The 12614-nt window shown below is 44.4% G+C and overlaps 1 protein-coding gene across 1 annotated transcript in view; it reads right to left on the bottom strand.

Moving 5' to 3' along the window:
* CCT5 (chaperonin containing TCP1 subunit 5) overlaps nt 1-12614 on the bottom strand; it is a 162419-nt gene that overhangs the window by 74417 nt on the left and 75388 nt on the right. Inside the window, exon 5 of the mRNA XM_082259656.1 lies at nt 6916-7108. Within this exon, the coding sequence (XP_082115782.1) occupies nt 6916-7108 (193 nt within the window). The remainder of the gene's footprint in view (nt 1-6915; nt 7109-12614) is intronic.

Below are 12614 nucleotides of genomic sequence, written 5' to 3'. Positions count from 1 at the left end.
TAAAAAAATAGAAGCAAGATAAAACAAAGGAGGCGTGGAAAGACCCTAGACCGGTGCCTATGTGGATATGCAAAGTTGAAGAGGCCAGAACTACGGAAGATTTTGTTCCATCACAAACATGAATTCTACAATAAACTGGTAACTCTGTTTCAAGGACAGCCCATGAGAGAAGCACTTCCTCCAACAGGAACAGGAAACACATCACCAATACACTTTAAAAGGAAGTCCCTCTGCTGAACTGGTCAGTTTTAAAAGAAGAACCGAAGGACAAAACCTTAAAGCATATACAAACATAAAAACAATTATTAACATAAGGGCGGGAACCTGGCTGTCCTGGAAGACTCCTGGAAACAGTTACTGTTAAACTCTATCTCAGGTTTTCCGCAATAGTCTTCCAGGACAGCCCATGAGATGATTATCAAGAACTTACTATAGTTGGGGGGGGGGGGGGTCATTAAAAAGTCCAAAGACCTCTAACACTCTTGGAATTACCATCATTATCAGACATGGTGGACCCAGTTATCGTAAATTCTCAATAGAGACTACCCCCAACAGACACTCCATGGAATGACTAGGTCTGAACTATGGTGGTTTAGGCACAGGGCTTGGTCACATTCATATACAAGGCTGTAGATGGGGGAAGTCACTAGAAACATACATAATCCTTTCAGGGATCCATTTTAATCTTCAATGTGCAAGAACAACATGATCTACATACACAACAGATTTGATATATGGTGAAAGCGCCGATACCCCAAGCAATGCTGATACTCCAAGCTGCTGTGCCCTCACTGCCACCTTAAAAAGACAAAGCAGTAGGTGGTTGGCCTAAAATATCGACATAACTACCGTACTTCCGCAATATTCTGGGATGCCCAAAATCCACTAGAACAAGCCTCCAAATGTACCCCTCTTTCTGCTAATTGGAGCCCACACACGCCAAATTGCACATGCACATATTTATTCATGCCTGCAACCCCTACCACCTCACTTATTGAAATCATTGCTGAAGATGAGGAGGCGCTGCTGCTTGCTGTTTATCAGAGCCTTATGTGAAGCAACAGGAGGTACGCAACCAAGTTGCTGTCTTTATGTTCTGCTTTTGCCAGCCACAGCTTTTACCACCACTTGCATACTTGGAAAACATACAGGACTTTGATGACATGGTTGGATCTGAACCCATGACTCCTGGGCTGCCAGGCAGAAGTGCCAACCACCAAGCCACTGCACTGCTCATGCAAAATACGGTTATACACCTGTACCAACATTTCTTGTAGCACAAGGACACACACTACATAAATGCAGCAATATAAACTAGCAGGCCATCTACATCTAAAGCCATGGAAAAAGGTATGACATTTTTTATACAGGACTTACACCACCCCAAAATGCTTAAGTACAACGCATGACCTGCAAAATGGACTTGCAACACTCCACACTAAGGGAAACAAAGCAAGACAAGGACATTACAAAAAAATAAAAAAAAAAACACATTGGGGAAACCGAGTTTCTATCCATGTGCAAGAAAGCTATAAAGAGGTAACCACTGTGGTACAAGATAGATACCCCTAGTGCTCATAAGTAAAGCACATGGTAAAAGATAGTGTTAATGGTTCTAGAATTACATAGTTTGTGAGGCTGAAAAAAGACATCAGTCCATCCATCCAGCATGATGTGCGAGTGTTTGCTGTTAACCGTACATTGAATACCCCTGTATGTTGGTCTTTAAGGTGCCCTTCTAATAGTTTTTTTTCAAACTATCGATGCTCCCTGCTGATACAACTGCTTGTGGAAGAGAAATCCACATCCTTACCGCTCTGACACTGAAGAACCCCTTACGTCAGGGCTCGACAAACCCGGGCGCCAGGTCGCATTTGCGACTAGAATTAGCGTCCTGGCGCCTGGGGTGCCCTGCATAGGGTGTCCTGTCCCTTTTGAGCCCCCCACCTTCTCCTCGAGTGCACGGACTTCCGCGCTGTCCAAAAATTGAGGCCCCGGCTTTTCGGCCTTCTTCTGTGAGATGAGAAAGGCTAGGGGAACTGGCGCCCTCTTGTGGTGGCCGGGAGTAATGCATGTTCTTAATGCCTTTCCATCTCCTTCCAAAGAGGAAATGAGAGGAAAGTTTTTTTAAGGCTTCATCTCTCTGTCCAGCTACCTTTGCTTAAAAGGTAAGTGGACAGGGAGTATGGTTATTATTAATTTATTTTTTAAATGTAAAAAAAATTAAATAATTTTTTCTTTTTTTTTTTAAATTATTAAAAAAAAATACGTTTTTTTTTCCAATTCTTATTTAAAAAAGAAAAAAAAAATTGATATATATATATATATATATATATATATATATATATATATATATATATATATATATATATATATATATATATATATATATATATATATATATATATATATATATATATTATATCAATCTTTTTTTTTTTTTTTTTTTCCTCATCGCCATACCACAGCCTAAGGCCCCTTTCACACGGGCTGTCTGATCAGGTCCGCCTGTCAGTTTTTCAGGCAGACCTGATCGGACCCTTCAGTCTCCTCTATGGAGCAGTAATCTGCCGCCATCTGATCCTGTCCGCCAAAAACAGACGGATGGTGGTTCTATTTTCTATCCATCCCGTTGATCGGATCAGATGGCATCGGATGGAAAGAGACAGACAGTCTGTTTCCATCCAATTGCGCTATAGAAGAGAGTGGAGTTCTAGTCGTATCTATTTCTAAATTTAGTATCCGTTTTATTAACCACTTGCCTTCTGTGCACTTAAACACCCTTCCCATCCAGGCCAATTTTCAGCTTTCAGCGCTGTCACACTTTGAATGACAATTGCGCAGTCATGCTACACCGTACCCATATGAAATTTTTATCATTTTTTTCACACAAATAGAGCTTTCTTTTGGTGGTATTTAATCATCTCTGGGTTTTTTATTTTTTACAAAAAAAAAGAATAAAGACAAAAAATTTAAAAAAAAAAAAAAAGTTTTTCTTATTTTCTGCGAGTAAATTTTGAAAATAAATTTTTCTCCTTCACTGATGTGCGCTGATGAGGCGGCACTGATGGGCACTGATAGGCTGCACTGATGGGCACTGATGAGGTGGCACTTATGGGCACTGATGAGGTGGCACTTATGGGCACTGATGAGGTGGCACTTATGGGCACTGATGAGGAGGTACTAATATGCCGCACTGATGAGCACTGAGAGGCGGCACTGAGAGGCAGCACTGAGAGGCGGCACTGATGAGCACTGATAGGCGGCACTGCTGGGCACTGAGAGGCGGCACTGCTGGGCACTGAGAGGCGGCACTGCTGGGCACTGAGAGGTGGCACTGCTGGGCACTGAGAGGTGGCACTGCTGGGCACTGAGAGGTGGCACTGCTGGGCACTGAGAGGCGGCACTGCTGGGCACTGAGAGGCGGCACTGATAGGCGGCACTGATGGGCACTGGACACTGACGGGTGGCACTGATGAGCGGCACTGATGGGCAGCACCATCAGTGCCCACACTCAGTGCCCATAGTGTTGCCAGTCAGTGCTCATCAGTGCCTAGATGAGCAGGCACTGATGGGCACTGACTAGCAGCACTATGGGCACTGATTGTGGGCATTGATGGGGGCACTGATGGCGGGCACTGATGTGGGGGCACTGTGTGTGTGTTTTTACCTTTTAGTAATCAGGGCACTGGTGATCGGTGCCCTGATTACATTCTCCTGTGTCCCCAGCGGCTGTCGGCTCCCCCTCCTTCCTCACACTGCAGGCTCCGTGTGAGGAAGGAGCGCCGGCGATGAGAGATGATCTCATATGTTTACATATGAGATCATCGCTCATTGGACGGCCAGATCACGTGGTGAATGGCCGCTGTGATTGGCCATTCACCACGATCTGTGATCGGCTGTGTCCAAGGGACACGGCCGACACAGATTTTCCCCGCAGCGCGCTCGCGGGAGCGCGCTGGGGGCGTGTCACTGGGAGGCCGTTTAAAAACGGCCTCCCGAAAATTCGAGTCCGCGCTGCAGCCGTATATAGGCTGTAGCGCGGACGGGGGGAGGTTAAATAAAGCTTGGTTGTAAGCCCCGGTTCACACTTATGCGATGCGGGAAGGCTGCGAATTCGCAGCATGTTCCCGCATCGCAAGCGCGCCCCTGGCAGTTCACACTGCCATATGCGATACGCTGGGGGTGTCAATGTAATCTTAATGACACCCCCAGTTTGATCGCATATCGCAGTGCGATCTTGCAGTTCGCACAGGATCGGATCGCACAAATGTGAACCGCTGTGCAATCCGATCCTGATGCGGCTGCAAAAAAGGGTCCTGAGCGTCTGCTGCGGGTGCGGTGCGAATTTAGCCATACAAAGTGTATGGCTAAACTCGCACCGCACAGCCGATCGCATGTAATGAAGGAGCAGTGCGCTCCGATATTACATGCGATCGCCGCAGCCGCATGAGTGTGAACCGGCACTTAGTTTAAAAAAAAAAAAACTGGCTCCTAACTTTTTTAGCTGGCTCCTAGATTTCAGGCAAATTTGTCAAGCCCTGCCTTACGTATTTTAAGGTTAAACAGTTTCTCCTAGTTTTAGTGAGTGGCCACGTGTGTTATTATATTCCCTTTCTCTATAAAGTTTGCTCCTTATGCTAGGGTCATCACCAGTACAGTATTTGTACATTGAAATGGGGAATCCGCACTCAATTTTTAAAATGGTGGGCCACAAAACACAAAGTGGATGAAAGGTGTTCACAAGAAATATATGATGAATAAAACAATATATAACAATGAAAATCATGAAATTAGCTAAATAGCTGATAAATATTCAAAAATATGCAAATTAGCAAAAAGTGCTGAAGTGCTTAGTGAAGTGATAAGTAATCATAAAAGTGCAAAAGATGCAATAAATCAACACCTAAAAGTGACAGAGTACAGAACAGCAAATAAATAAAAGTGCAAGTGATGCGATAAAGTAGCATACAAAAACACTGAGGCTGCTAACAGCATAAATAGTCCATGTGTCACTGGATGGTGTGCACAAAATAGATATGCATAAATAAATTTAAAATGGGGTGAAAAAGTTCAAGGGTGTTCCAGTGTATAAAACAAAGAATCTCATCCAGTGATAAACGTATGCGATTAATTTGTGAGCTCTAATCCTAGATTAAGTGCAATGGCCGCTCACCTCCATTAACACTCAAAAGAGCGTTTTTGGTGTGTTAGATGTTAGATCACCATCAAGGACATCAGGGGTTTTTCCAAAGAAGTATAACTGGGAATGGACAGTGGATATCTCCTCAGATCATAGAATAGTTGTCTGTAGTGAAAATTCCTCTCCTTAAGGGGACTTTTATCCTGATGTATTCCTATGCCACTCAATCATTAAAATGACAAGAGGGGGCGCTCATAGTGTAGTAGGTAAATACTTTAATAAAAGCAAGCAATAAAAACACTTACAGTTGAAGTAAGGGTAAGCAAGCAGGAACAAGCAACAAAACAAACCGCCGATGCAGTGTCCACAGATGCTTCTGGTCTTGGCCGTAGACCGGAAGTGACGTCACCCAGCTTCTCCCGGCGCGTTGCGTCACGACGTGACTTTATCAAGGGTCTATACCCTTGATAAAGTCACGTGTCTGTTGTGATGCCGGTTAGGGAGAAGCCGGGTGACGTCACTTCCGGTTTACGGCCGAGACCGGAAGCATCTGTGGACACCGCACCGGCGGTTTGTTTTGTTGCTTGTTCCTGCTTGCTTACCCTTACTTCAACTGTAAGTGTTTTTATTGCTTGCTGACAGTCCAGAGGAAACAAAAACTGACTAGTTTAGCAGAGGGACCGCCATTTTAAAGTGTATTGGTGATGTGTTTCCTGTTCCTGTTGGAGGAGGTGCTTCTTTTCATGGGCTGTCCTGGAAGACGATTGGGGGAAAAAAAAAAAAAGTGGTTCAACTTGTTGGAATTTCTACTTTGAGGGAGGAAAGACCCTTATGCACTGAGAACGTGCATTGCTTGAATTCCTGCCAGAGGGCCACCTGGGAATCCCCCTACAGGTCGCCCTCTACCCTCCTACTTTCCCTTCTCTCTACCACTCTATTCATTGAAACTAACCCCCATAAAAAGTTACACATTTTTAGAGATTCTCCCCTACCTCCTCTTTCCCCTCATACCCTTTTCACTACTTCCTCATAAGACCATGCCAAGAAAAGCTTCCCTTTTTTTGGGTTCCCCCCTGAAACTGAGGCCCTTCCCTCCGAGCCTGGGCCCCTTTCACATGTTCTGCAGCGGGCCCGCTTCCTGCCATCTTTGAGCCCCCCACGGTGGCAAAACGCTGGGACCTTTGTGACCCTGGTAGTTCCACCACTGGGTTTAATACTCTGCAGCGAGTCAGGGGATGGGTGAAATGCTCTGCAGCAAAACAGGGGATGGGTGGAATTGCTCTGCAGCGAGTCAGAGGATGGGTGGAATGCTCTGCAGTGTACCATGGGATCGATGGAATACTCTGCAGTGTGCACACACAATCCCAGGCCACTTTATTAGGTACACCTGTTCAATTGTTTGGTACCACAAATTGCTAATCAGCCAATCAATATGGCAGCAAATCCATGCATTTAGGCATCTAGATGTGGTGGAGGACTTGCGTTCAAACAGAGCATCAGAGTGGGGAAGAAATGGGATTTAAGCGACTTTGAATGTGGCATGGTTGGTGGTGCCATATGGGCTGGTCTGAGTATTTCAAAAACTGTTAATCTACTGGGATTTTCACGCACAACCATCTATCTCTAGGGTAGTTCTCCATGTCTATGTGTAGAATTGGCATCATAGGATTTGAGAGAGATAGAGAGATAGAGAGATAGAGAGATATAGAGATAGAGATAGAGAGACACAGAGAGATTGCAAGCTTTAGAGTGTAGGTCAACTTTAAATTTACCTTTGGCATCTGTGGATGGCTGAAGTCCTTGTCGACTATAACGCCTTTTATAAGCTGTGTGTCTTCAAGTTTGCCTCCAACTTTGCCTTCAACTTTAATTAACTCAAAATCAACATCCTTGCGTTCCATATCAGCTACAGTCAAAACTGCATTAACTGCTATTTCTGCCATTTGTCGGTGGCAGCGGTTAATCCTGCATAAAGAGGGGGGGAAGTAACATACGTTTTCTATGAAACATGAGGAAAATACAGAAACATGTAAAAATGGTCCAGTTAAGTTAGACATTCCCATATCGGTTGAATGAATATGCAGTTGTGCACAGGAAAAAAAAAAAACTGGATATTTTTAAGATCTTACCGCAAAAACCTTTTACATAGAAGTTGAGGTTGAATAAAGATAATAGCCCATCCAGTTCAACCTGTGTAGGTGTGTGTGGCTGTAATCATATCTCATACCCCTGAATGTTCTGATCATTGAGATGCAAGTCTAAAGGGCCATACACACTATAAGATTTTCTGAAGACTTTTTCTATGTAGTGCAAGGGCCTGCCAGATTGCATACAAATTGAAAGTGTTTAGGTGTGACCTCATATTATATGGTTTTGGTAAGTCTAAAGGAAAAAAAGTCTTCAGAAAATCTTGGTGTATATGGCCCATAAGAGTCTTTTGAAAGCAACCATACTTCCCGCAGAAACCACCTCTTGTGGTAGAGAATTCCACAATCCTGCAGCCCTAACAGTAAAGAATACCCCCCACGTTGCCCGAGGTTAAAACGCTTCTCCTCTAATCGCATTGTATGCCCTCGAGTCCTCATGCAATCCTTTCAACTGAATAGCTTTTTTTCTATGCTGAGATCACCATTGAGGTATTTATAAATTGCCATCATGTCCCCTCTCAGGCGTCTCCTCTCCAGGGAGAATAAATCAAGCGATTGCAGACACTCCTCATAATTAAGGTCCTCCAATCCCCCAATTAGTTTAGTTGCCATTCTCAGGACTCTCTCCAGCTCCAACACATCCCTCCTGAGGACTGGCGACCAGAACTGGACAGAATACTCCAGATGCGGGCGGACCAGAGTTTTATAAAGTGGTACGATTATAGTTTTATCTCTGGAATACATCCCTTTCTTTAGGCATGCTAATATTCTGCCAGCTTTGGCAGCTGTCGCTTAACATTGCATGCTATCGCTTAGTCTATCCTCCACCAAGACTCCCAGATCTTTCTCCATTTTTGATCTCCCCAAAGTTTTCTCCCCTAAAGTGTATTGTGCTTTTACGTTTTTAGTCCCCAAGTGCAAAACTTTACACTTATCCACATTAAACCTCATTTGCCATGTCGTTGCCCACTCTGGTATTTTGTCCAGGTCATTCTGTAGGATATCTGCTTCATGCTGTGCAGTTATTGCCCTGTCCTATATCGGTTTTTGCAGATGACACAAAATTGAACTACTGATCCCATCCTCAATGCTGTTTATGAATAAATTGAACAGGGTTGGTCCCAGGACTGAGCCTTGGGGGACCCCACTTACCACCCCAGACCAGTCTGAGTATGCGCTATTTATTAGCGCCCTTTGGACACATCCTTTTAGCCAGTTCCGTATCCAAGAGCAAACCTTGCAGTCGATGCCTGCAGACTTTAGTTGAATTAAATGCTTGTGGGGAACTGTAAAACGCCTTAGCCAAATCCAGGTACACCACATCCACTGGTCTCCCCCCTATCTAGCTCACAGCTCACCTCCTCGTAGAATGTTAAGAGCTTGGTTTGACAAGAAGTCCCATTTGTAAACCCATGCTGATTACTGCTGATGTTGTTGTCTTTAGCAAACTCTATGATATAGTCCCTTATCTCCTCCAGAAGTTTACATACCATCGATGTCAGACTGACAGGCCTATAATTTCCCGGGACATGCCTCTGCCCTTTTTTGAATATCGGTATCACCTTTGCTTTCCTCCAATCCCCTGGTACATTTCCTGTCATAATACTGTCAGCAAAGATCAGGAACAGAGGTCTAGATATAGTGTAAGTTCTTTGAGTACTCTCGGATGTACATAAAAACAGAAAAAAAAAACAAAACACTGCGCTTTAGGAGAAGCAGCTAACACCTGAAACAATAGTACAAGTTCCAAATAAAATAATAAAAACAGAATGGTGTAGCGCTAAATTATGAATGACAAACACTTATACTGAATCAAAGTATGATGTTAACATATAAAGTCCAAAAAATGAACACCGAAGTCCACAAAGGAAGGTATTGGCTAAAACAGATTCCCAGGAAAGTTAAAGCTCCAAACATCTGTTTCAGCCAATACCTTCCTTTGTGGACTTCAGTGTTCGTTTTTTGGACTGTACATGTTAACATCATACTTTGATTCAGTATAAGTGTTCTCATAATTTAGCGCTACACCATTCGGTTTTTATTACTCTCGGATGTACGCAATCCGGGCCCGGTGATTTATTTGTGTTAATTTTATCCAGCCTTTCCCTGATTTCACCCTCTGTTAGCCATAGTGGCAAGTCCTGTGAATTACTGCTAACCATACAGTCATGGTCAGTGTACCCCTCCTTTTCCTGTGTAAAGACTGATGAGAAAAAAAGCGTTCATCACTGTTGCTTTTTCAGGGTCCTCTGTAACCATCCTCCCATCATCGTTAATTATGTGTGCAATATATGCTCTGGCCTAGTTTATTTGCTGTTGATATTTAAAGAATTTCTTTGGGTTCTTTTTGCTATCCTCCGCTATTTGCCTCTCAAAGTTGATTTTAGCCATTTTGATTTTGTATTTACTTTTCTTATTTGCCTCCTTGTATTGCTCGAAAGCCGATACTGTGCCCTCTGATTTATATTTCTTGTAGGCCATTTTTTTTCCCCCTTAATTTTTTTTTTTAACATTACGGTTTAGCCAGCCAGGTTTGGCTTTGTCTCTTCTAAATTTATTTCCCATAGGAATGCACTGCGAGATGAATTTGAATTTGTTTAATATGTTCCTAAAGCCTTCCCATTTTTCCTCTGGTCAGTGATCCCAGGGTTTGGTCCCAGTTTACCCTTTCCATCAATGAGCACAATTTTGGAAAGTTTGCCCTTCTGAAGTTTAGGGTTCTTATGTTCCCCACTTACCATGTTATATTGTTATTTATGCTAAATGTGATCATCCTGTGATCGCTAGAGCCCAGGCTGTCCTGGACTCCTATCTCCGAGATTAGGTCTGGGTCATTAGTGATCAATAGATCCAGCATTGCATTTTCTCTAGTAGGAAAATCCACCAACTGAGACATGTAGTTGTCCTGTACGGTTTCCATGAATAGACGGGCCTTCTGTGATTGTGTAGTCCCCTCTTCCCAGTCAATGTCAGGATAACTAAAGTCCCCCAATATGATGACTGATCCCAGTTTTGCCACTTTACCCAACAGTGATATAAATTCCAGCTCTACCTCCTCCCTTTGGTTGGGTGGCCTATAGCAAACCCCCCACAATTACTTTTCCCTTCTACTTCTTCCCACATTGATTCTAACTCCATACTCATCCCTTCCATAATATCACTCCTCTCTATCACCCTTACATTATTCTTGACATAGAGACATACCCCTCCCCCTTTCTCCTACCCGGTCCTTCGGGTACACCGAACACCCTAGGATATTGGCCAGCCAGTCATGTGAGGGGTCGAACCAAGTTTCCGTTATTCCCACAAGGTCTATATCCTCCTCATGGAACATTTCAAACTCATCCATTTTCTCTGATGCCCGTCGACAGACGCAGCCTCATCTCAATGAGCTGAGTGGGTTTATGCTCCTCCCATCAGGAGTAGTCCAGCAACCAAAATTACTACACACGCCCAGGGGTCTGTCCTCTCGGCAAACCCCCACAGCAAGACTCAGCAGATCAGTTTAGTTTAAAGCAGTGAGAACAAAGAACCAACCCCAAACAGAGGGGCGGGTGCTGCATCTGTCAATGGACATCAGAGAAAAGGATATTACGGTAAGATCTTACAAAAATCCAGTTCTCTATCGTCCATCGACAGACGCAGCCTCATCTCCATGAGTCGAGTGGGATGCCAAAGTAAAGGAATGAGGGGTGGGAAAACGCAACCAGAAGGTAACGTCAACTCCAAAAGGCTAAACGTAGCCAACCGGGCAACATGGAGCTCAACCAAACAGGAGCTCACCCAGGTAAAAGACATCTAAGAGAATAGCAAAAAACATTCTCACGAAACAGCAACCTGCACAACCTTGTGGCCAAAAGAGGCATCCGAAGATGCCAGAAAATCCACCTTGTAAAATTTGGTGAAGGTGTGTACAGACGACCAAGTCCCGGCCTTACAAACTTGTACAACTGAGACCTGATGGCGAAACACCCAAGAGGCACTCAGCACTCTAGTAGAATGAACTTTCACAGGGAAAGCAGGAACCTGACCCTTGATTGAATAAGCCTGAACAACAGTCTTCCAGATTCATCTCAAAATGGTCGCGGCGGACGCAGCCAAAACCTTTGCGAGGACCGTCCAGAATGACAAAGAGTCCCGACTTCCTGAAGGACTCAGTAACCGCCAGATAAACCTTTATAGCCCGAACCACATCCAGAGAGTGCAAGGCAACTTCCTTGTGTGTATAGGTTCAGGACATAGGAAGGCAAAACAAGGTCTTCATTCAGGTGAAAATCTGACAACACCTTAGGAAGAAAGGACGGATTAGGTCGGAGGACCACTTTATCCCTGTGGACCAACAATTAAGGCGGACAGGACAATGCCACCAACTCAAACTCTGCATGCAGAAGTGATAGCTACTAAGGAGGAAACCTTCTGCGACAAAGAAAGCAGAGAAAATCGCCCCAATATTCTCAAAAGGAGGCTTTTGAAGAACAAACAAAACCAGATTAAGATCCCACGGAGGCAACTGGATCTCCTCGGAGGGGCCAGATGATGCACTCCCTGATTAAAGGTGTGAACCAGACTATGTGTAGCCAATGGACATTGAAAATAAATAGCCTTGAAAATAAATAGCCAAGGCCAACATCTGGCCTTTGATAGTCCCCAACGCCAAGCGCTGCGCAACTCCTTTTTGTAAAAAGGCCAAAACCTGAGCTATAGAAACAAGTGAGGGTGCAGCTGCAGCGAATCACACCATGAAATGTACGATTTCCACCTACGATGATGGATCTTCCTAGACTATGATTTCCTGGCCTTCAAAAGGGTAGGAATCACCGAATCAGTGAGACCGCAATCCCTCAACACCTTGCTTTCAACAGCGAAGCCGTTAAAACTAGTGGCCGTAAAGCAGGATGGAAGATCGGTCCTTGAGATAGCAGATCATCCCCCAGAAGAAGACGCTGTGGAGGATCCACGACCCTTTTTACCAGTTCTGCGTACCAAGACCGCCGAGGCCAATCTGGAGTCACCAGAATGATCGGGAATGCCTTCCATCGCCACCCAGCGAATAAACCTCGGCAGAACGAGCGGAGGGAAGGCATAAATCAGGTGGTACTGACTCCAAGGAGCCACCAGAGCGTCTGTGCCATAGGATCCCGAGACCTGACCACAAACCTCTGAACTTTCCTGTTGAGGTGAGACACAAACAGATCAACCTTCGGAGTCCCCCATCGGGCACACAAGATGAAACACCTCCGGATAAAGGGACCACTGCCCCTGATCTTTAACCCAAACTGATATCAAAAAGTGTAGGGATATGCCCGCAGGGACCCCCAATTAAG

This window comes from Pelophylax lessonae (assembly GCF_965119305.1).
Source record: "Pelophylax lessonae genome assembly, chromosome: 5".
Taxonomy (NCBI): Eukaryota; Metazoa; Chordata; class Amphibia; order Anura; family Ranidae; genus Pelophylax; species Pelophylax lessonae.
This window is presented reverse-complemented; position numbering and strand designations above follow the sequence as displayed.